Raw genomic sequence first — 23,067 nt, forward strand, 5'->3', positions numbered from 1 at the left:
CACTTGAAAGAGTCCAAAGAACAGCAATGTAAAGGGCCGGGGAAAGTTCAAGCAAAACAAGCACTCCAACATTGTACACCAGTGAGTGACGCCCTTCAGGTGCAAAGGGCAAGTAGGGCCATGTTTTGCGAAACTGATTACGAATCGAGCGATATAAATAACGCTGAATGTTGAAAACAAACAGAGTACTCTGCAGTTTTTGAGTACCCAAACCAATATAAACACATGACGCTTTTATTTAGTTTATTTGTGTTTTCTGCGCATGTCTCACTTCGATTTTTTTTTCTTCTCAACGGACTGAAGTAATTGTATGGCGTCGTTCCTTGCCCAACAGCCCGTGGTTTCCCTGATGTCTTTGCGACCTGTTGGCCCCTTCTCCTCAGTGATTCAGTGCATGCGGCGAACACGCCATCCAGGACGTTTCTTGCATGTTTCTTTTTCTTTGCATTTCGTTTATTTCTTGCAATAAGAGCGAATTCTTTGACCAAGTCATAATAGTTCAGGTGTGTTTCAGCACCTGGTTGATGATATAAAAGTAGAAACTGTGAGCGAAAGTGTTTGCTTAGAAGGCTTGCAAGAGCCACGACAACATGTGCTGAAGATGTAATTGTCGCTCATTGTTGTTGGTCCAACGAAAAAAAATCTGTGACATTGCTCCACAACATTACCCGCAAACTGACTCCTATGATTGCTTTCCTCATACTGCATTCTTAAGTACCGCACTGCTTTTTCGTCTAGTCCTTGCCGCCTTCCACTCACAGTCCACTTCAACGAGAGCTTGCGTGAGCGCTATCAGAACCCAAATTTAGCTTTACTCTTCAGTTGACAAGAAAATTATTTTTAGACCAGCTCGTAGCGGCACTTTATCATAATGTAAGTAGTAGCAGCCCGACAGCATATCTCTTTCGGTATGAGACGGGGGAAAAAGAAAATCAAACACGTCGCCGCACTGACGGTGCGAAGTACAAACGCGTGGTCAACTCGAAGGATGGCGCCACTGCCTGCGCTCCTGCAGCGCACGTCTGTCGTCTGCTACGACCGCTCACCTTCCCGTATTGCAATTTCTTCTTCCACCACAGAGAAATGGCCAATAATCCTTCATCGCATGCCATTACCACAATTTTATATTACCACAAAACTTATGGTACGTGAGCGTTTCTTTTTCTTTTTTCTTCTTCTTGGTTCCAAGAGCGTGCTTTCAAGCGTAGAGGCGCCGTCGCTGCAAACTAAGGATGTACGTAAGGAGTACTGCTCATTTTTGTTTTCTTTTGTATGTTCGTTTCTTTTTTCCTCGTTCATTTCTTTTTGTTAGTTTTTATTCGTTTTTATTTTTTGTAACTTGTAAATCTATGCAAGATGGGGTTTAAGGATCGCGTGCGTGTGAACTGTATACAGCATGCACCGTGCAGGAGCCACGATCCGGACTCAACAATTACGGCTGGGTTAGTGATTTAACCACACTTTCCCCCCTCCCTCCCCAAATATTTGGCTACACCAAACTCCCCTTCTTTCCTGTGCACACCCTAAAGAAAGAGCATTTAATATTTCATCTCCAGACACATGCCGGAAACAACACATAATGCTGTTACAACGTAACCGTAGTAATGATCCCCCACACGCACACCATTTTTGCACTCCCCTTTCCCTGTGCTTGCGATTCTGGATGAACCTTCTGGGTGCCTTGAAGAATTACTACCACCTTCGTTTTGGACAGTGACTCCTGCGCCGTAGAGAACGCACACCTTCAGTGATCTACTCAGTAGGGTTAGCCAAACATTTGCCGCAGTAGCCCTTGAGTCCTGACACTTTATCACTGACATAAAAGAAAGAGCTTTCCCACACGAAAAAAAAAAAAAAATAGCTACCAAGTTTATTGCACATAAATGACGCATTGATTGATTGACCGACCGACCGATCGACCGTTACAGACAGACAAATATGGTTACCGTTGTTTGTCTCGAGCACTCATGTGTGCAGCATCACGACTGTAGCCGGGATGCTATGAGATAGGCTGAGATCCCTAATGCACATTTCACGTCCTGAAAGCAGAAAGCACAACATAACACTGCTACTTCTTAAAATTCTTATTTGAAAGTTGTTTTCGTTATCACTTTCTCGACTCAAACCGAAGTCGTAGCGGCGTCTTGGGTCGTAACACAACCTCCATGGCTAATTGAAGCTCGTCTCGTGGGTCCAGGGAAATGACGCGGCACTGTCGCAGAACAGTTGCAAGCATAGCTTTCATCTCGATCTGGGCCAACCGCTGACCTGAACAGCAAGGTTAATACGACCAGGGTTTAGAAAGGACAATGGACCTTTTTCACATACGTGTCGTACCCTAGCGGTTCTCCAAGGAACCATTCTCGGCGCGCGTCAAAACAAATCCACGTGGATAGCACTGGATAGTGGATCACTTTATTTCGAAGTACACCCCTCCCCTTCACAACGCTGCACAACCATTCACACGACCCTACACAACGCTAACGCAACCATGCGCAGCCAAACGAGCCTTCCGGGCTTACTCCGATTCAGCTTGGCGGCGCCGTCTCGCAACCTCCTTTCGCCGCCGCTGCTTCGCACAGCTTTCATAACCCATGGCGCCCCCGCGCAGACACATCTGAATCTGTCGAGTGTTGACCACCACAGCTGCACTGCCGACCGTGGCAACGTGGCCGGTGGCCGCGTTCGCGTGTCCGAGTAGCGCGTTGCACTCTCCACGCGCCCTTTCCTTCCCTCTCCACTCACCGCGCATGCGCGCTGCGCCTTGGCTACAGACAGACCACGCCGCGATTCTTGCTTAGCGAGGACTATAATGCTAACGCATTAATAAAATAAACAACTAAGAAAGTGGTGATAACTTGTGGCGTTACGTCACGGGACAACTGCGGTCATGTGAGGCACCACAGTGGTCTTCAAGCAGAATTTTGCGTGCCTGAGAGTTCTAAATAAGGGGAAAAAAGTATGTATATACCTATGCAGTTCCGCTGTCCGGCTGAAAAAGGTACGAAGGCATACGGATGCAAGGATTTCGCGTTTTCGGGTAGGAACCTCTCTGGGTTGAACTTCTCCGGTTCAGGGAACATTATTGGATCTTTGTTCAAAGCCAGCAAGAACAACATCACATTGCAACCCGCGGGCACAACACGGCCTCCTGTATTGAAAGAAGAAAAGCAATATTATATCAATTGATGTTAATGAAACTGTAAAGATCATATGGGGAGATGTCACTAGATTACAGTATCAGTGTAGAAGGATGCAAACTTGGCAGGCGCTGGCAATACGATGTGCACGAAGAACGGAAAGGCTGCAGCTTTCCATGTGCATACAGCCGATGGCTCCCACAATCGTTCTATCATTATGTTAATTTGAATCCAATTGAAATGCAAGAGATAAAGAGATAATGTAGAGTGAAAGCACAAATAACAAAGAAACGAAATAAAAGCCACGCTACTAAGTGGTCATTATAATAATAATGATAATTTGTGGTCTTACATCGCGAGTCCACTATGATCATTGACTTCCGTCGTCTGCCATGTATACCTGATTGGAAAGGTGATTTCCAGTCTTAAACGTGGACCTAATTATCCAACTGCAGAAGGGCAAGGGCGAGCTGGTACATGATATGACTCGGGTGCTATGCGGTGAAGCTATGCGGTGAAGAGTGCAGGAAGGGCATCATAGGAATGAACAAGAATATCATTCGGTCTTAAAAATGAACTTCACCGCATAGCACGCTCTTAGCCAACCATCCTCTTGAATGATATCGTTATCTGCCCTGATTTGTTGAAAACGGGAGGCGTACGCCCTTTTTTGTGTGTGTGGCAATTATGAACAGCATAAGTAATAGCACGCTCCTAGCAAACCAGCATCGCGAATGACAACGTTTTCTCCATTGATTTGGTGAAAACTGGGGGCGTACGCCTTTTTTTTTAATATGAACTGTATAATGCCACAAAAATGGCGTACGCTGGCGTACGGGGCAGGGGCGGGCGTTTTCATTAAATCAAGGCAGATAATGTTGTACTTCGGGATGATGGTTGGGTAGGAGGTGCTATGCGGTGAAGCTCCGTTTTTAGAGTGTGCTCCATATCACAGTTTTCTGGCTCTTCAAGGCCTCCATCTTGTTAAATAAAGGTAGAATATACATGCCTATGTTGAGCTCTTGCTTTAGGGATCGTCCAATCATGGGAACCGGCGGGTAAATTCGCATACTCTCCTGGAATGAAGTTTGTAGGACAAGTCACTCAAGAACAACATATATACAAGGTATACACACGCAGTGTATTAAAGTCACCAAGTGAACAACATCATTTGTGCGTGGGCCGCTATAAACCCTGCTTACCGAGGAAGTTGTAAAACAAACCGCGAAATGTCATCAGCTTGTAACAGGGGTTAGGCTGCTTCCGGAATTGCACACGCTGTTGGCACACACGTCGCCAACAAATTTTTAAATGAAATGTGACTCAAAATCGTTTCATAATATTTACACTGGTATATTTTCTTTCACAATTTTTACGTATTAGAAACCGTTGGAGCAAGGCGATAGAGTGCAGCAAAGGACGAGAAGGAGGAGGATGAGCATGATGGTGATGATTTTATTTCGTACCCAAGAACGGTCCAGGGCCTTTGTGTTGGCGTCTTTGAAGTATTCGAGCGAGGCAACAGAGAGCAGGAAGACACACACACACATAAAGAGACGATGATGAGATGGGGCAGATGCCGGCCAGCAGGCTGGGCGCTGCCCCAGTGCCATTCAGTATATAGTGAGAGATGATGATGGAGATGAGGATTCAGGTGATCAAAGCAGAGTGGAGAGGCCTTATTGATGACAGGAAATCCCAAAGGTGACGGAGACCTTGGTGCATATGAAAGAGAGCAGCGAAGGATGTCTTTGAGGTATATATATCTGCATTCTTCCAGATGTCAAATGAACGTTATGCGCATACGTGTCGCATATACAATGAATTATAGCGAGAAGCATCAACATCGCCAATAATATGTGAATAGTTCCTGCAATAGAAAATCTAGTTTTTGGCAACAGGAAATTTATATATTGATACACTTTAACGGAATTTCCATAACAGTTTCCATCAAGGCAGACTAAATTCTATGGAGAGACAAATAATGTATAATCCGTCTACAGAAAGTACATATAATTGTAGCCCACAGGTAGTGCACACATAGTCAACAGAAATTCCTGTTGACTTGATCAACAAGAAGTTAAAGTCAGCAGACTGTCAATGTAGGAAATAAAGAGTACATGAGAAGTCTGTAGAAAGGAAAAATCCATTTTCATAAGGGACAAACCTTAATGACGCAGTCTAGATACCGCAGTTCCTTTATGTCCTCGAGAGTCACCGGGCGGTCTGACCCTTGGAAAACAGACACCAGTTCGTCGTAAACTTTCTGTTGAACTTCAGGCGAATGCCCCAGAAGGTAAAGACAGAACGAGATGCCAGCGGTTGTTGTATCGTGTCCCTGTCAGATACATAAATATTGATCACATGACGTCGTCCGTCTCTCCGGCAATACAAGGATCGCATCGACAGTATAAAACACTCTTCCTTGTTCTGCTTTCTTAATTTTTAGTTCGAAGACAGTCATCCTGAGATACCATGCATGTGAGGTACTTGGGATGTCTCGGTTTACACTGATGAGTAGAGCGCGGATAAATATGCACTAAAAACTCCTGAAATATGCGTGCAACTATGCACTGAAAATCTTCGAAATAGCAGTTAGAATTTGCAATACATGCATTTTTTTGCGTTGTTCTTGGCACGAAAGCAGTGCACAAAATAACTATGTAAAAAACAAAAAAAAAGACTGAGTATTTTGCTAGGGATAACACGGTAAAATAAAGCTGCCTTCGTTCTGCAGCACACAAATCATGCCACACATATAAAACATGGAGCTGAAGGCTTTACTACTACTTACTGGTACTACTAATACTATACGTTTTCTAAACACAAAACCTAATTTTCCGACTCGCGGTACCCGTTGAAGAAATGATCCATTGGTGAGCGTACTGACGGTGGCGAGCTTCGGATTACTTGTCATGCCCTCACCGCGAACATAAATGTGTCCACTTCTTCCCGGACGTCTTGCAGTGAGAGGTTGTTCTCAGGGTTTCCGTTCTCGTCTGAACGAAGATGCATGTCCAGTAAGACATCCATGAAGCACTGTCGGCCCTTGTTCGCCGGTGCTGTTAGCTCACTCCCGATCTTCCCTTTGGATCTTTCTTCTAGGAGGGACGTTTTACGTGCTTCAATCGCCTGCAAGAGAGAGATCACGACATGCCTGACAACCAGCCTATCACTCTAAGAAGAAGAAGAAGAAGAAAAGCAGTTTCACTCCTTTTGGGGACTAAATGCATTGCCATAAAAAGAAAGTCCCTTTCGGGAGTAAATGAATGTCACAGGGTGGAGACTACATTTCACGCTCTGTTCTAAGATTCCCATGTACGTAATTCGTGTGCACGCATGAAAATAATTGGAGTCAAACCGTCAACCGTGATATATCGAGTGATATAAATTCTTGCGACATACGTAGGGCATGCACTATTTGCGAAGAACGAAGCGCTAACTGTTTCCTGTGTGGGTGGAAAATTCCTAAGTTGGCTGAGTTATGCAGCCTTATGCCATCAAATTGACGAAGAGCACATATTTACGTGTAGACTACTGCATTCGGATGACCATTTGTGAAGTTCAGTGACAATTTGCAGTCCTGGGGAATAAATGTCGGGGTTAGGGGACTGAAATTGGGAGTAATTGCAGTCTAGGGGACTAGAAGCTGCAATTACTCCCGAATGCATGTACCATATGTGGTTATACCGATACCAATCGATATATAATGCCATGGATGATAATACCAATTGATATATGCCACTCATACTAGCAGGATATCGGCATTGGCGTTCGCCATCATAGATGCCTTTATTACGTATACATGTACGGACTATAGCGCTTGACCCTTGCCTTCCACAAACTGCTGGTCCGCGCATGTTATCTTACACCCGAAAGGCACGTCCCGTAGGGCCCTGAGCTATCGTTTCCATGCGCGTGTCAGGATGTTTCTCTGGTGCAGGCCAGCAACCAGTGACATGCTTCACGCACACGGAAGGAACAATAAGAGATACATCGCGTAGGTGAACGTAACGTGGAATGTCAAAGTAGAATTCATAGAAATATACATATGTCACCATCCCATGCAGTTGCTGACGGCCGTTTCGCTCTTCGCTCTCGTTTCGCTCGACGTAGGGCTCTCAGCCCTACGTCGGGCAGTTACATGCAGTTAGTTGCTCATAACGAGTTCTTACGAACCTTGAGCATACTATTCTAATTCTAAAAAAATCCTGAAGTGCGATACTTGTCTTCCACTGTAGCGTCATTATCGGTACTTCGGCAAGACATACTAATGCTAGGGATGCTTTGTGTGTGTGTGGGGGGGGGGGGCTTGCGGAATTAAACAGGGTATTCGTTCTAGGTCCTGATAACTTCTAGAATATTTGCGAGTCGTTCCTGAGTCGTCAAAATTTTACTGTGCAACGAGTATTTGCTGAGAAGTCAAGGGAGCAGCGTACCTGGAGAGAAAACTCCCGTATCGTGGCCGTACTGCGCCATTCTCGACGTCCACCGCTGGTGCATAGGTAGATGGCTGGGTTCCACAGCCATGGACGTAGGAATCGTTCCATGAAGCACTCGCTGGCACTAAGAGGAATCAGACACTGTCAATACCACCAAAAAGGTAGTCGCAATGGAGTTCTTGCGCTTGGGAGGATCTATAGTTTTATAGATTAGGCTTCGTGCGGAGTCTGCATTCCACCAGACGTGCAGTGCAGTCGTCAGCAAAAAACTAGATGAACACAAGTGCATCCTTCAACTAGAATCTGTTATCGTGACAGGTGGGACGCAGATGCAACGATACAACGATAGTGTCACGTATGCAGGGTCGATTCCCATTTAGATGAACATCGGAACATCAATAGCTATCGTGCGGTACTTACTCGACCACCGCTTTCTCGTAGCGTCCTGACTCCGGCAGCGTCTCAATGTCCACTCCCATGGCAGCTTCTATACTTACGCAAAAGGATGACGAAAGGACGGTAGGAAATATATCAACTGACGCGGGGACAACACATCTGCTGACGCATATTACTTACCACAGATCACGCGTAGTGTACAGTGCTGTACCTGGAGCACCAGATCGTTGACTAACCCTTCTTGGTTGGAAAGCTGACTCAGTTTATCTGTGAGACTCCTGGCTGCTGTGTTTATGGGGTCCAATGCGTCCTCCATGATTCGAAAGTGAAACGCAGGTGTGATGAGACGACGCCGTGGCTTCCAGGCGTGTCCAGAACTACAGTGCACAATCATTTGTAAGCAAATTGTGCATTTATTCTGTTTTCTATTCCAAATCAAACGAAGATACACTTCGACGAAGTGTCGAAGGTACCCGCAAAACTTCGTAGTTTCCGATTCCCCAAGAATAGTGACGTCCTGGGGAACTTCGGCCTCTGCCTCCTAGCGACAGCATGCGTCTCGGCACTTCGCACCACGTTGGAAGACCGCCAGGAATTGCGGTGACGAGACAGAATTCGACCCTCGATTACCAACGTTACCAGACATCATCATTCTACGCGTCTTCATAGGCGCTGTTGCTGTCGTCTGCTACGGTAGTCGTACGCCAGCTTCTGCGCGTTCAAAATTCAAATCTCCATTGTCCAATCATGATGTAGATCTCGCGTGCCGATTATTATCGCCCCTTGTGGATCGTGCGGACGCGCTCCTCATAGGGGTTGCCGATTATAACCCGGTCGCTATAATCTAGTAGGTCGTGGTCTAGATTGTCATCGAAAGACGACAAAGGCCCTGTGGCTGGCCACCCTGGCACGGGATAAATCGCACTTCCCAGCAATAAGCGAGACACCATGCAGGGTGCTTCGCTTCCAAGTACTGGACAACAAGAACTCGGTTGCCAGCCTGTAGTGAACTTGCCAGAATTATAATGAATTCGTTTCGAGGCAGGCCGGCAACTACATGCTTTTCTACTACCATCGTCATCATCCTTTATCGTCAAACCATACCATAGTCAAGCTTTAACCTTCAACCACTTCAACTTCCTCAACGGTTGTCTTCAAATTAGGCATTGATCATTAGTTTTCTTTCATTCTGCAAATACGTATGCCTGAATAGTAAACCTTTGCTTTTACATTTTTAGGATGTTTTATCAGATTGCTGTTTTTGGCAATGACAACATCCAGCACTGCAGTAGCAACAACGAACCTCATTCAGTTGTTCATCTGAATGTTCAGTACATTCAGTTACTCAGCACACAAATTACTATCGATATCCCAGTTGGCGGAGGTTGTTCGTGTGCCATACAGAGAATGATGGTTGTCATGGTAACTAAGCATAGCAGGTAACGTGGTTGCCCAAATTTTTGGCAGCGGTACACCTTACGTAGTATTTGCCTATGTCTTTATACCACATAACGAGTCATCGGAATTTGCCGTGTACTCCTCGGTCCTTTGTTGATACTTTAAAATATGCAACATCCTCAATTGCGTTGTATAATGCAATTGAGGATGTTGCACAATTGAATTTTCAAGTACCAACAGAGAACAGTCGTCTATTGATCTTCTACTGAAGTCATTTTCGGAACCAACGACACGTGCTTTTCTGTTCCTTGACATTTTTTGCAGCAAAAGCCCGTTACGGCTAACTAAAAGTAGGATGCAAGCAGTGGCTATCACTGTATACACCGATCTTTGCCCCAAGAGGCGAGCAAACGATACTGTGACAACGGGCGTTAACATAAGAATGCATAGTTACCTTGTGATTAAACCGTTGCCCATCCAATTTTTTAGCAGCTTGTAGACAGACGCTTTGTCCAGGTCTTTGGTTTGAGACAGCACGGCCTGCGGAGAAGCAGTATTGCTAAGAACAGAGGAAGGATGTACACAGCACTGAAGCCTCACAACGCCGCCTATATTACGTTGCGGAAAAATCATGTTGTGTAAAAACATTATGAGCGACCGATTTTTGTTCCATACTGGCGCACATGCGCTTGGCATAATCAGAGTAATTTTCAATTTTATTCAAAATTGCACATTGCACATTGGGAAATTACAAATCCACGCGACACGTGTAATTCGGGCGGTTCGAACTTTGATTTGAAAACTGAAGCGAATAGTTATGTACCGAAGCAAATACGGAGCGAATAAATATGTTAGCGAATAGATGCAACACGACAACGGCCCTCTTGACCTCAAGAAGGTGCTCTGGGACTGGCCAGCAACACATCGACGTGTTTTGCACTCTGCGATATCCTTCCTTGCAACTTTTGTAGAACAAACCTCCTTTTAGACCCCTTGGTAGCCAGACCTCGCTACCATAAGAGTACTGGAGTAGCCGGCCCAATGTAGAGTTGGGCCAACATCTCCATATTGTCTTTTCCGCCTACCTATACCTACCATATGGATCTGTGTATGAGGCAGCACTCGCTTTGTTTTCTGACCTCTCTTCTAGCTTTCTTGGGCTTGCGAGTATGTAGCTTCTGTCTATTCGAGTACATACTTTTCGAATGTATTCCGAATTCTTCGATTCGAAATTCGATTGTAGAATTCCGCATTCGACTCGTCATTCGAATCGAATATGACTCGACGAATTCACAATCACAATTGAATATAGCTATTCGCTTCGGTATTCTAGAAACCCGAATATTCGCATTTCCCTGTTGACTGTTGATTTACACTGTTCAGTTCATGGTGACAATGCCTGTGGAACCTACTGCAGTCACGTGCTGCTTGTGGAGAGAACAAAGGCCAGCGAGAGATAGTCACAGAAGGCGATGAAATAGACTATGAACCGTTGTATGTTACAAAAAGGCAACCACAGAACAGCTATCCGTAAGCAAGTCATCCTTATGACATGGACATTTTTATCATCATCATCGATTCAGCAACGCAACGTGAAATTTCATTAAGCGATGAAGGACGACCAATCAGGATGTACTCACCTGCACACCATCGGCAGCATAAACGAGGACATGTGGCTTCAGACCCAGGTAGACACGATAGAGTTTCTCCTCAAGATACTCATTGGATAAATCGTCGAAAAGTTTCAGGGTTCCTGTAAGAGCCCATTGTTGTGTAGAAAACGTACGGCTAAATAGAGGCGAATAAAGACAGCCAGTCCTATTAGCTCTTTTCATCTAACAGCGAGCACCATCCAATCAGGTCAGTCATCCAGATGAGGAGCCAGACTGGACACACCCACATAAAAATGGGATGAAGATGTGGTGGGTCCTTCACCCCCCCCCCCCCCTCATCCTTTCCCAACGCAGTGTACCGCCTCAGCGGCGGCGAATATCGCCCACCCCATCATCATCCAGTGTATGCGTGTTATTCACCGCCGCTAAACTTTACACTGCCCCTTTACTCTTGTGGAAGGGATGAGAAAGGGATGATGATGGAAAGGTGTCCTATTAAAGTTCGTCCATGAGTCCAGTGCCGGAAAAGAACTCAGCCACAACTCGTAGGCCTTGCATCTGATGTGAGGGGTCCGACCATGGGCCGAGAATTGTAGCTATAAGCTGAACTGGCGTTGATCGACGCGTTGCAGAGCAGTTTCCATGAGGGCGCGTTCGCGATCGTACTGTCCGCAGACCAGGAGGATGTGATGGAGGTCACCGCGCACACCACACGTGGAACAAAGCGCTGGATGCACCGACTCGATGCACTTGATGCAAAGCTGGATGCACCGACACCGAGGAGATGTTTGAAATCCGGTGTAAAAGCCGTATTAAGTCTCATGCGGTGGAAGACTGTGGTAAAGGAACGCGGCATACGGCGGGCGGGGGAGAGTAAGGGACAATGGTGGCGGTCAACGGAGTAAAGCGGAGAATGGGTTGTGATGTCATGCTGCCATTGAGGGTGCATCTTAGGGCCGATGAGGCTTGAGACGACGTAACGGCGATGCCCCCGAGACAAGATGATGGGGCACGCCGAGTGTACTGATGCGCGCCTGCGGCCGTTCGATCTGCGTCCTTGTTTCCACTGATGCCCACATGACCAGGGATCCACTGGAGGGCGATAGAGTGGCCCTGAGCGCTTGCTTTCTTATAGACTTGCTCAATTTCAGTGACCACAGGGCAGAGGGAGCCGCGAAGTCCCATAGTTGCCACACACTTCAGCGCAGATCTGGAATCCGTAAAAGCGATCCAGGAGCGAACGGGGCTGTCTGTAATTTTCCGCTGGGGCGAACCAGACTTGAGCAGTTTATGGCACTGCAGCGTTTTGAGTATTGCTTTGAAATCAGCTGTACACTCTGACTTCTCGTTCACAATCTCATCCATGGCCGTTAAAGTTTTCTTGTATATCTGTCGCATTTCAGTTGTTGATGAGCATTTTATTTTTGTTGTGCCATGCGTTGGTCACCAAGAGACCCTCGACGGGGTTGATATAACCCTCAAAAGGAGCAATGTATCATCCGCGGATCAGCCCGGATGCATCTTGCTTTACAGATGAAAATCGAACGTTTCCAAATAGTACACGCGGATATAGTGTGTTCTCAACCGCGCGCCACCGTGGTGCGCGTCAATATCCGCAAGATCGACGCTCGATTGTACGTAGGGAAACACCGCAAATGAACAACACCTTTCCTGAGTGCTTTACACAGCCTGGGCTCCGCGTGTTTGGCTACTCGAGGCCTTATTGGCGTCGTAAAAGTATGGAACTTTATATGACAATTGCCTTTTGCGTTAGCGTGCTGGCCATGTCACGCCGAGACTGGGAGGCACCCGGGTTCGAATCCCGGTGCCGGCTGTGCTGCCTGGGGTTTTTCCTGGGTTTTCCTCAGACGCTTTCAGACATATGTCGGCACAGTTCTCTTAGAAGTCGGCCCAGGACGCACATTCCCCCAGGGCGTGAGTCGTGACGTTGCCCACATACGTGAGGCCGACAACGGCAAGCCCTATCACCACCACCACCACCACCACCAATTGCCTTTTACTCTATACGCGCCTGTCATATCGTAAGGTCAATGGTGTACAGGAAACACACTTACCCACATTGAAGTCCAGCCCAGGATGAGATCTTCGAAACCGGTACATCCTCCAAGCGAATGAAAGAGGTCCCACCGGGCCAGGAAAACCACGTAGCATCCACCATATACGGAACCATCTGAGGCATGCCAACGCTAACGGTATGAAGACAGAAACCAGTAACAGCCCTGACATCAAGGACCACAGCGTCAAATCTTTGAGACATTGAGCCAGCCAGAGGGATGTCTTCTCCCAGACACCTGATGTCGCCATATAGTAGCGGGTGTGGCTGTATAAGAACCCGAAAACGAACATGATTGATCTTGTTCCTGGGCCCGCTTGCACAAAACAAACTTAGTGTAATACTTAACGAGTTCCCCACTTAGTGTAGTGCCGGAGCCGTAAGTGGCTTGCACGAAACTTTTACAACACTAAAGTGGTGGCACTCGCTCCGCGCAATTTAGGACGCTGGGCAAGGGTCCTAGGAGCACCCTAAACTACCGCACTAAAGCTTAGGACTAACATGTCAGCCGCTATGAACCGTGTATCGAAGATTCGTCGTCGGCACCAACTGTATCTCGCAATACAGTACGCATTTTCCTTGCAATTCCAACAACGTCTCATTTTTTTTTATGCTGTGGGTGCCGTACCTTTTGTGCTTTTCGTTAGCGACATCTCTCAAAATGATCGCCGCGCGAAGTGCCTCTCACCGGCACTGCCGTTGGAGATAATCTCTCCATCATCAAGCAATTCGAGACATACTTTGGGCCACAGGCTTTATTTTATTTAACGAAAGTACGCAACAAGGGACCTAATGCGTTCTTGCAGCTACAGTGATATTACAATACCTAATTTTGGATCTAGAAAGTGTTTACGTGGGACGGCAGAAGCAGACGACTTCCCACAATCCAAACATGCAGTGACGCACGACTTCCTGGGATGAGCTCCGGAAGTTCTCTTTCTACCAATGAGAGCCTCCGAAAGCTGCTACTGCTCGTAGCCACGATCCACTTTAGAATACTTAACTTAGCGGTCGTCGAAGTGTTCGTGCAAGCCACTTAACTGCAACCCTAAACTTAGTGCACTAACGCGTTAGTGCAACACTTGCCAAGTGTTACACTTACGATTGTTTCGTGCAAGCGGGCCCAGCTCTTGGAGTGAGTTCCGTCTGAGCCCATCTTGGAGTAACGCAATGTCATTGCTCATTATGCGCTCCAGAAGAAGAAACCGCTGGAGAGGCCAACAGCAATGGGGACGAATCAACCACGTATGACCAATATTTTTTACTGTAACCTTGCTTCCGCCGGTTTCGTTCTAACTCACGATACTGCTTTCGTCGGAAGGTCGACTTCTTTAGCTGGCGACAGTTTCGAACGCGCCGTATGTGCTTTCCTAACGAAAGAAAGCTTCCAGCGGAGCGTTTGATAACGAGAGTATACAATCTAACTACAACGTCATATCCCAAAAGACACGCTACTGACCCTACATTTTGAAACCAAAATCAGTTTAAAGTTATACTACTCGTGCTCCAAAACAAAAATTGAATAAACGATTTCAGACGAGTTGGAGAAAGGAAGTCTCCCTAGCTAGATCCATGAGCATTAAGAACATTTTGTCTGATGATTTCAATCTGTTTGCATACATAATCCGAACAAACATATGCATCTCCGTCGAACAAGGCATCACAAGGGGCATCGGAGGAGATACAGAAGAGAGATTGGAGAGAGATTGGATGGAGCTATTTTCATTACAACAAACCAAACCAGAAGATACAGAGAGAGAAAACGCGTGGGGCAAGTTGTGTTCCAAAAGGGATGACTTTTAGCTTGGTACTCGCCACGTTATCTGAGAAGGCCAAGAAGAGGAGTTCGAAAACTGCGCTTTTGGGACACATTTTGACAGGCTACCGATAAATGTAACTATACGAAATTCGAAAGTAGCCCTGGAACTACAATGCAGACAATGTAAAATCGAAACTGGGAACCTAGCAGTTACTCCACATGGCTGGTCCCAGGGGCGAATCCAGACTCTCGGTTCGGGGGGGGGGGGGGGGGGGGGGGGGGGGGGCGTTTGACGGAGCACGTAGTGGAGGAGAGAAGAGAGGGAAATCCAATGTGTAAACTGATGACGGTGGTGAACCGGGGTAGTTGGTATGAATGCATTGAGGAAAACTAGCACGCACATCTCCCCTGTCTGTCCTCGTCTGCACTGCTAGTTTACCTCGACGTATGCACTGATGTTTTGGGAGGCGATTGTCACCCCTCCCTTCCCCGGATACGCCACTGGCTGATCCCCGCTTTCAATTTCACGCTCCTGTGAAATGGGGTGCGCGTGTTTTCCCTTCATTCTCAAAAATCCCTTCCTCCGTCCTTATACGTAACTATATACGTATATATGTATACTATTACGTAATAAAGCCATCAAGAGTCGGCTCACCTGAGGTTGCTTCAGCAGGTATAACGTCGAGAATCCACCGTCGCCGCCGCCGGTTACACAGACATCCCACTTCAGTTGGGTCGCTGTTGGCGTCAGTCCAATTTGCAAGGGTAAAGGTTATACTACAATATCTCATATTGTATATACATCCATGGTCTCACCTTGAAACGTTCGCTCTCGAAACGTTCTCGTCTCCACGTGTGGTGGGACGTCGCCAAATGTGTACAAATAGAAAAAAAAAAAAATCACGATATGCCATCCTGCACTCTTAAAAATGAACTTCACCGCATAACGCGCTCCTAGCCAACCATCATCTCAAATGATATCGCCTGATTTGTTGAAAACGGGAGGCGTACCGTCTTTTTTTTTTTGTGTGGCAATTACGAGCAGCATCAGTGTCACAAAAAATGCGTACGCCTCCCGTTTTCAACGAATCGGATAACGATATCATTCGAGGTTAGGGGTGGCTCAATGCCATGTTAGCGCTACAAAAAAAAAAAAAAGCACAAAATGGCTATGAGCGGTGCGTTCAGATGTGCACAGTTGGAGAGAGGACAGCATGGAGTAAAGAAAGGGGGGAGGGGGCGGGGTTAATGTGCATCCTGGGCCGACTTCAGGGCAAGCTATGCCGGCATTCGCACTGAATCGTTATCATGCAAGGGAAACGACAGTCCTTTTGTTGTGTGTAAACAAATTTCACAAGCAAATTAAACAAACCAAGAAGCAATGCATAATGTAAAAACCCCGAGACTATAGTGAACACGAAAGGACAGACACACAACACAAACGTCTGTCCCTTCGTGTTCCCTAGTCTCGGGGTTTTTTACATTATGCATCATCTTCACCAGCTCGCTTGCTTCCTAGCCATTTTTTCATTGTCAAGAAGCAAATTCGGTTAAACAAATAATTTGCTAAATTAACAAATAATTTGTTTGTTTGTTAATTTAACAAATTAAATTCGTCAGTTAGTGCATCAGGAGCAGCCACGCAGAATATTTTTATATCTGTGCAGAGCGGTCTGTTATCACAGCACAGTTTATTTAACATTGCTATAGGGCTGTTGCAGTGAAGTTTGCACAGCGCCATTTCGGGCCCAAACGGCCGCGGATCCCAACAGTGAGGAGTTCCATCAGCGGGTTTTGTATGGTGTGTCAAACGGTATGTATGGTGCCAAGGAAGCTACAAAACCTATAGGAAACCAACAGAAAAAGCGGTGCTTCTTGAAAAGCGCGAACAACTCGAAACCGTGTACTTGAAAGTGCCGCGTCGTCTGCTAAACTGGGGAGTGTTGCACGATTTGGGGCGCTGATGTTGCTGCTCACTCGCGCCACCTGGCCCAGAGCAACAGGCCCATAGGCACGGTTTTACCAACGGAAGATCGCTATAAACAAGATAGCTATGTACAGGGTGTGTGCAGAAAAACATGACCCGCATTTAGGCACATAGCTTGTTGCCTACCTAACTAACGAACTTCCGGTGGCGCACGATGGCGCATTTATGCGTGCGAAATCTGTAGAAAAATTCTGGAAGCCATACCCAGCTTAAAAAATAAACGGAACAACGAAAACGTCGGCTTCCGTGCATCAGAATAGGGCAACATGGTGGGCAACAGGGTGTATGTGAAAGGGCAACATGGTGCACGTAGGAGAGTTGTGTTCAAGTACCGCTAGGGGAGCTATCGGTGCATAAATCGAAACGATGTCCCACATGGATGCTCATCGGCAGTGCCCATAGCGGTGCCTGCACATAACTCTTATGAGACCGAAATACACTACCATGCAGTGTCATGACCGCCCTATTCTAATGCATGGAAGCCCATGTTTTCGCGCTTTGTTTATTTTTTTACATTGAGTATGGCTTCCAGGATTTTTTTGTAGCTTTCGCACGCATAAATACGCCGTCGTGCGCCACCGGAAGTTCCTCGGCTAAGTAGACAACGAGTTACATGTAAAAATGCGGGTCATGTTTTTCTGCACACACCCTGTACATTGTTGCTATAAACACGCAGCATGACGAATATCTTTGTAGAAAGGAACTACTGTGAAGCGGACAGAGAGCGTTCTCCCCAATAAAATAATGGCGGTGTTTGAGAAGGCGCCAGCTGTGGGATTCGAGCCTCTACCCTCCGATTTCCTGTCAGAGGTGCTACAAGTGGATTCGATTCCCACTCCTGCTGCTTTTTCCTCCGCCATGACATTATTGAATGGACCTTTTTCACATAGGCGTCGTATGCTAGCGGACCAAAACCAGCACGGAGTGGGACCGACGAGTTCGCCCCGTTCGTGCGGTCCCCTACTGGTCCTACTTCCCTCCTCACTCGTCCATACTGCGCCACCTACAGTGAAGATGGAGATAACTTTCTCCGGCTCCTCAAGTTCATGCGCACGCGCATAGGCCATTGTGAAAAATGCCCATTGAAGTACTCATCTGGGGCGTTGTCGAGCTTACATGTGTTGCGTTCTTCCTCCCATGTTTCATCGCCTCAGCTGCTATAGTACGAGCGTTCTCTCATTAGTTGGGAGTGACGCATTCGTCTGCTATACGGACAGCACGTGTAGCTATTTGTGGATGCGCCTTCCATGTACCGCACCGAACTGTGCACTTCGTGTACGTTAGAATGTGCAGCGTCCATGGCGTGTGACCTTCACATCACAGTCCTTCTGGATGGCGCTGGCGTGTCCTGCATGCATAATAGTATGCGACCCTCACACTCGCTCGCGTGCAATAGTCTTGGCAGCGCTCCCTGAAATCGCGGCGAGATCGTACTCAATGCCCTGCGAGAATGAGCTTCTGTTACACGGGCACCTGAACATCGTGACGTGTGGTATGAAGAAATAGGCTCCACGACTGCAGGCCCGCCAAAACTTCAACGCCGTGTCCGCGTCCATCATGCTGTCAAAATGTGACAGACGATCACTTCTTTCAGAGCGGAAGTGTACCCTTTCTGTCCAACGGTGGAGTTATCACCATTGCGGTCACTGCTCAACGCAGTGGGTCCCACATCGTCCTTCTGCATTCCAAACAGATTTCCCCGTCGTATCTCATACCCAATAACAGACCGCGGTCCTGAAAACATCCACATGATGTCCAAAGACGGGTACCGGGACATCCGGGGGGATATTGATTTTGGTGGTGGTGATGAAACTGCTTGTATCGGTACATAGTATCGGCTCCATAGTATCGGCCACGCTCGCGCGGGCAACGTCACGACTATATTGCAGGGAGGGTGTCGTGCGTCCTGGGCCGACTTCACGGGGCCAGCCAAACAGCATAGCCGGCGCCCGGATTCGAACCTGGGTCACCTCTAGGGTTGCCACCTTTCGTAGTGAAAAATACCGGCTGAGGGAGAGGAGCTGGAATAGAGGGAAAGGAGGAAAGGCTCGTGGAAAAGAGAAAGTGGGTGAGGGGTGAACGAGCACACACATGCATAGAGAGAGAGAGCGTGCTCGCTCAAGATAACACGAGGAAGCATATGTTCCTGTGTGTGGCTGTATCATTGATGCTAGAAATAACAATTATGATAATAATAATAAGAATGAATAACTAAGAAAACGACTGGTGACTGCGGAGCTGGGTCTGTGTTCCAGGTTTATTCAAGCTGTAGTGGAATGTTGAAGGGAAAATCCCGTAAAAGCCCTTATGAAAGGTCTTCAAGGCCTTCAAAGGCCTCAAAAGACTGCCGGTATCACCTTCCAACCGGCAACCGGCAGAGCGCCCAAATAACCGGCCGTGCCGTTATAATACCGTCCTGGTGGCAACCCTAGTCACCTCCCAGTCTCGGCGTGGAGTTAGCCACTAGGTCACGGGAGATGGTCACGATGTTGATTTTGTTCAATAGAATGTATTGCCAGAAGTCCAAATGGGACTCGAAAGTCCGTCTATTACATGTCCGAAGAAGACAAAGCGAACAGACCCCAACATTTTTGCCGCTGTCGGTTGGACCGCAGCAAAACTGTCCACAAGCCAAGCAGTTCAACCACCACCACCATTTACATGAGAATGATTCGCAAAAACTTCATAATAACAGCAAAACGATACCGCAGAAGCAGCGTGCTGGTCAGTACACACGTTTATTCCCCACCTACAATTTTATCTTCTGTAGGAGCATTCAAATTGGAAATGATGCCGGGAACTCCCCTGCAACAACAACATTGTCTCTGCAACAACACCACCAACAAATTGTGATTATATGACATGGGGTGATTCACCGCTGGAGAGCAGTATACTATATCACATTACACGTGAAACATTTGATGTGAGATATGAGAATCGTCTCTGCAATGAGCAATATACTTGACTAAACCTTTCTCCTGTACGCTATGCAGGATTATTCATACTTACGTCCCTTTACGTAAGAGACATAAAAACAACTGGAACGTACCCATCTCACCCCATAAGTATCGCGAATTCTGAACGTTACGTCATTGTATTCCAGGGGTTCTCAACTGGTGGGGCATTCCCGTTGGGGGAAGGGATTTGGGAATGTTGGGGAGACTGGCACCATACATTCGCCTCCAACCTGCCCCTATCATTCACAGGACATCTACCTCGCCATCACCCCAACGGTATGTCAGGATGGCTCCTGGCTGCGCACAATACTGGAAGGGCTAGAAGGTCACTGGCCACAAACAATGCGTTCAAGAAACTTGGAAGAAGCATTAAACTACCTCCAATTTGCGTATGTTGCTTTGGTCGCTTTGGAGTTAACATGGGGCGGTAACGCTTGGCTAAACTGCAAAATGGGTGCATGGAGCAACAAACGGTTGAGAAATATAAAAGAAGAAGTGATCTGGAGCGGTTTTACATCCCTTCGCAACTATTTGTTAAATGTAAAACGAAATTTAAAAAATAAAATTAAATAAAAACACAAATTGAAACTAGAATTTTTAAAAAGAAAATTGCGTGTATTGCTTTGGTTGCTTTGGAGTTAATATGGGGGGATAACGCTACGATGAACCGCGCAAAAGGGGTACAAGGAGCAAAAAAGGTTGAGAACCACTGTTTTAGGCGGTCCACCTGCTTTGAAGCATGTTTACCACGAGTCATTAGGAGCGGTTTTACATCATTTCGCAACCATCTATTAAACGTAAAAAAGAAACTGAAAAGAGAAAAATATGCGCAGTTGTGTGGGCTTGTTTTCTGCAAAGGAAATTAATTTCGAAACCAGGTGAGACAGCTGTTTTCTTCACGTACGTACCGCTTTTATAGTTTCGATGAACATATATGGTACTTGTTGAGTTGTTCATGCGTGTTCGCTACGGTGTATTTAGAGTCACTAAATAAGCTTCAACTAATAGTAATAAGCTTGACTGTATAGGTGTGTTCAGTCAAGTGGTTGTCCGAGTAGGAGATGAGAAAGTTACTCGACAACAGGAACTAGTTACCATTTCAGTTACTGTGTAATAAAATGTAAATGAGTTACTAACGAAGTTACAGGTAATGCAGTTCCAAGGTAGTTTGGAAAAGTAACGAGTTACTCTTCAAGTTACGTGTTACCTAATACTGAGCAATGTACCGATAACACTGTGTAAAAAATGAAACATGTAAAATTTTAATGCAATGCCGAGGTACTGAGGAACCTACTGGTGATGAAAATGAACTTGCAGTTCCGAGGTACTTTGGAAAAGTAGCGTGTTACTTTCATGTTACTTGTTACCTAATATACACTTTTCAGTTCTTGACCTTTCAATAATTAATTCAGGTCTTGATATCACAATAGGCGGTGCAACACGTTTTATAATAGTTTTCATATACGAAAACTATACCAATATTTGATATGATAAACTAAGCGTGCCTTTAGGCACTTCTTTAGGGAGGCATTCGATGATTTTGATCTGGTATTCAACGACGCACAAAGCAGGCTGATCTGTGGGGGAGAGCAGGATGTGCTGACCTTCCTCGATTTCGATTTCTGTGTGACAGAGGACGCCGGGCCGGACTTGGAACCGCGGTGCTTGGATACTTACCTCAAGTTACTTTGAAAAAGTTGTCTAAGGAACGATCGAGTTCCTGAAGAAGTTACTGAGTTCAAAATCAACGAGAGCAATGAGTTTCGGGAGTTAACACCCCCTTTTTATTTTCAAAAACAAATTTGTTTACAAAGGGGCGATATTCACAACACGTAACTTGAACGCTCCCCAAAACTGCTCCAAGCTGCCGCATGGGAACCCGTTGCCTTCACGTCAGCCGCACCAACATCGACGTGGTCAACCCAGATCAATCATGATCATCACCAGTATCATTTTTGGCGCCGCGCCGCCGCAGCACACTAATTTTCTTTGGAGGTAACGTAAGGTAAATGTAACTCATTTGTTGATATTGGAACCTCGTTGTTGTCTTGCGTAAGCTCTATAAAACTGTCCAGACCAGGTTCACAAATGCACTACAGATTGAATGGTAGCTTGCCTTCTCTTGCCCTCCCTTCCCAAATCTGTTTCGATGATTAGGTGAAGCCAACTTTCAAATGATGACGCCCACCAAAAGAATGCCGAAATTTGTGATCCACTTAGTTCTTCACATGCACTGTTGGAAAATCTCTTAAATATGCTTCCTTTTCTACTCCTAAACAGGTTGGTGAACCCTCTCAGCTTGGGGAAAATTCTGTCCTTCGTTTCAACAGATTCCGTGGCAGGCGCATACATTTGGGTAAGCCAAAGGGACAAAGGGCCCGTTTTACTGCTGGATATTTCTATTTCAAATCGAACGAAATGGGAAATCGATATTTTTCTATGCGAATGAGAAAAATATACCATGTATGTCGGACAGTGTGTCAAATGAACGAGAAACACTGTCGATTGATATATGTATCTGCGGTGTATCACACAGGATAGTGCCGTGAGACGTCAACAAACAAAGGCCCCTGATGAAATTTGTTCATGTTTGACGCCCTGTATTGCAGCTGCTGCAATAGTTACCGGGTTCATTTTTGGTCCGAGGGTAGCTCAATACCTCATGTACAAGCCTATGTTAAAACATGTTGCACTATTTTCCTAGGATGCACACGACTATTTTCTGTGGCAGCCCAACCGGCCGCCACGAAACCATGCTGTGTGGTGTCTCGTGGGTTGTCACTCCTCGCTTTCATTCACAACGAGGATTTTGAACCGAGCACTGAAGCTCATCCTTCGTGCAATATTCCAATGCGTGTTCTTGCCACGACGTACTAGATTATAACGACCATGTCATAGGCACACCTTCCCAGCACCACATTTGGAAGCCAGCGGTGGCGCTACTCATCGTTATTGCTTCCTCAATTTCTGTAATACTCTGTACATCAAGTCACCTTAGTATTTTTGTACAAGCTGTGCATGTTCTACGGGAGATGCTTCTTTCTAAAGTTGATTATCATCATCATCCTACGCATTTTCATAGGAGCTGATGCTGTTGTCTGCTACAGTAGTCGTACGTCCGCTTCTGTGCGTTCAAAATTCAAATTTCCATTGTCCAATCACGATGCAGATGTTGCGGGCCGATGAGTAGCGCCCCTAGCGGACCGTGCGCACGGCCTCCTCATAGGGGTTGCCGATTATGACACAGTCATTAAAATCTAGTAGGTCGTGGTTCTTGCTTTACCTTGTTCCTTTTGTGATA

The 23,067-nt window shown here is 46.3% G+C and overlaps 1 protein-coding gene and 1 long non-coding RNA gene across 4 annotated transcripts in view; one reads left to right on the forward strand and one right to left on the reverse strand.

Moving 5' to 3' along the window:
* The window catches only part of LOC135368496 (uncharacterized), a 90,916-nt gene that overhangs the window by 64,756 nt on the left and 3,093 nt on the right, over positions 1-23,067 (forward strand). The window contains exons 1-2 of one of the 2 annotated variants that reach the window (XR_010414799.1): positions 21,711-21,771; positions 22,047-22,122. This is a non-coding gene — a long non-coding RNA (uncharacterized LOC135368496). Of the gene's footprint in view, positions 1-21,710; positions 21,772-22,046; positions 22,123-23,067 lie in introns of those variants that run through there. The other variant, XR_010414800.1, reaches the window with a different exon arrangement.
* On the reverse strand, positions 1,848-15,560 carry LOC135368494 (cytochrome P450 4V2-like). 2 transcript variants are annotated; one of them, XM_064601827.1, is made up of 12 exons: positions 15,478-15,560; positions 13,065-13,330; positions 11,017-11,129; positions 9,831-9,916; positions 8,159-8,355; positions 8,003-8,069; positions 7,580-7,700; positions 6,066-6,272; positions 5,308-5,478; positions 4,150-4,216; positions 2,972-3,151; positions 1,848-2,268 (listed from the first exon to the last, which is right to left on the reverse strand). In XM_064601827.1, exons 2-12 carry the CDS (start codon positions 13,312-13,314, stop codon positions 2,108-2,110), a joined length of 1,620 nt encoding a protein of 539 aa, XP_064457897.1. In that variant the 5' UTR covers positions 13,315-13,330; positions 15,478-15,560; the 3' UTR covers positions 1,848-2,107. The 2 variants fall into 2 exon arrangements, with proteins under 2 accessions (XP_064457897.1, XP_064457896.1); XM_064601826.1 differs by having other exon boundaries at positions 7,580-7,706.

This window comes from Ornithodoros turicata, chromosome 9, assembly GCF_037126465.1.
Source record: "Ornithodoros turicata isolate Travis chromosome 9, ASM3712646v1, whole genome shotgun sequence".
Taxonomy (NCBI): Eukaryota; Metazoa; Arthropoda; class Arachnida; order Ixodida; family Argasidae; genus Ornithodoros; species Ornithodoros turicata.

What these genes read in the sequence shown, in the direction of transcription:
- LOC135368494 (XM_064601826.1), bottom strand. Translation starts at nt 13,314, where the DNA reads ATGGCGACATCAGGTGTCTGGGAGAAGACATCCCTCTGGCTGGCTCAA. An exon ending in TGGGCTGGACTTCAATGTGG is followed by an intron (nt 11,130 to 13,064) that starts GTAAGTGTGTTT and finishes GGGCTCTTACAG; the next exon opens with GAACCCTGAAACTTTTCGAC. An exon ending in GGCAACGGTTTAATCACAAG is followed by an intron (nt 8,356 to 9,830) that starts GTAACTATGCAT and finishes TGTGCACTGTAG; the next exon opens with TTCTGGACACGCCTGGAAGC.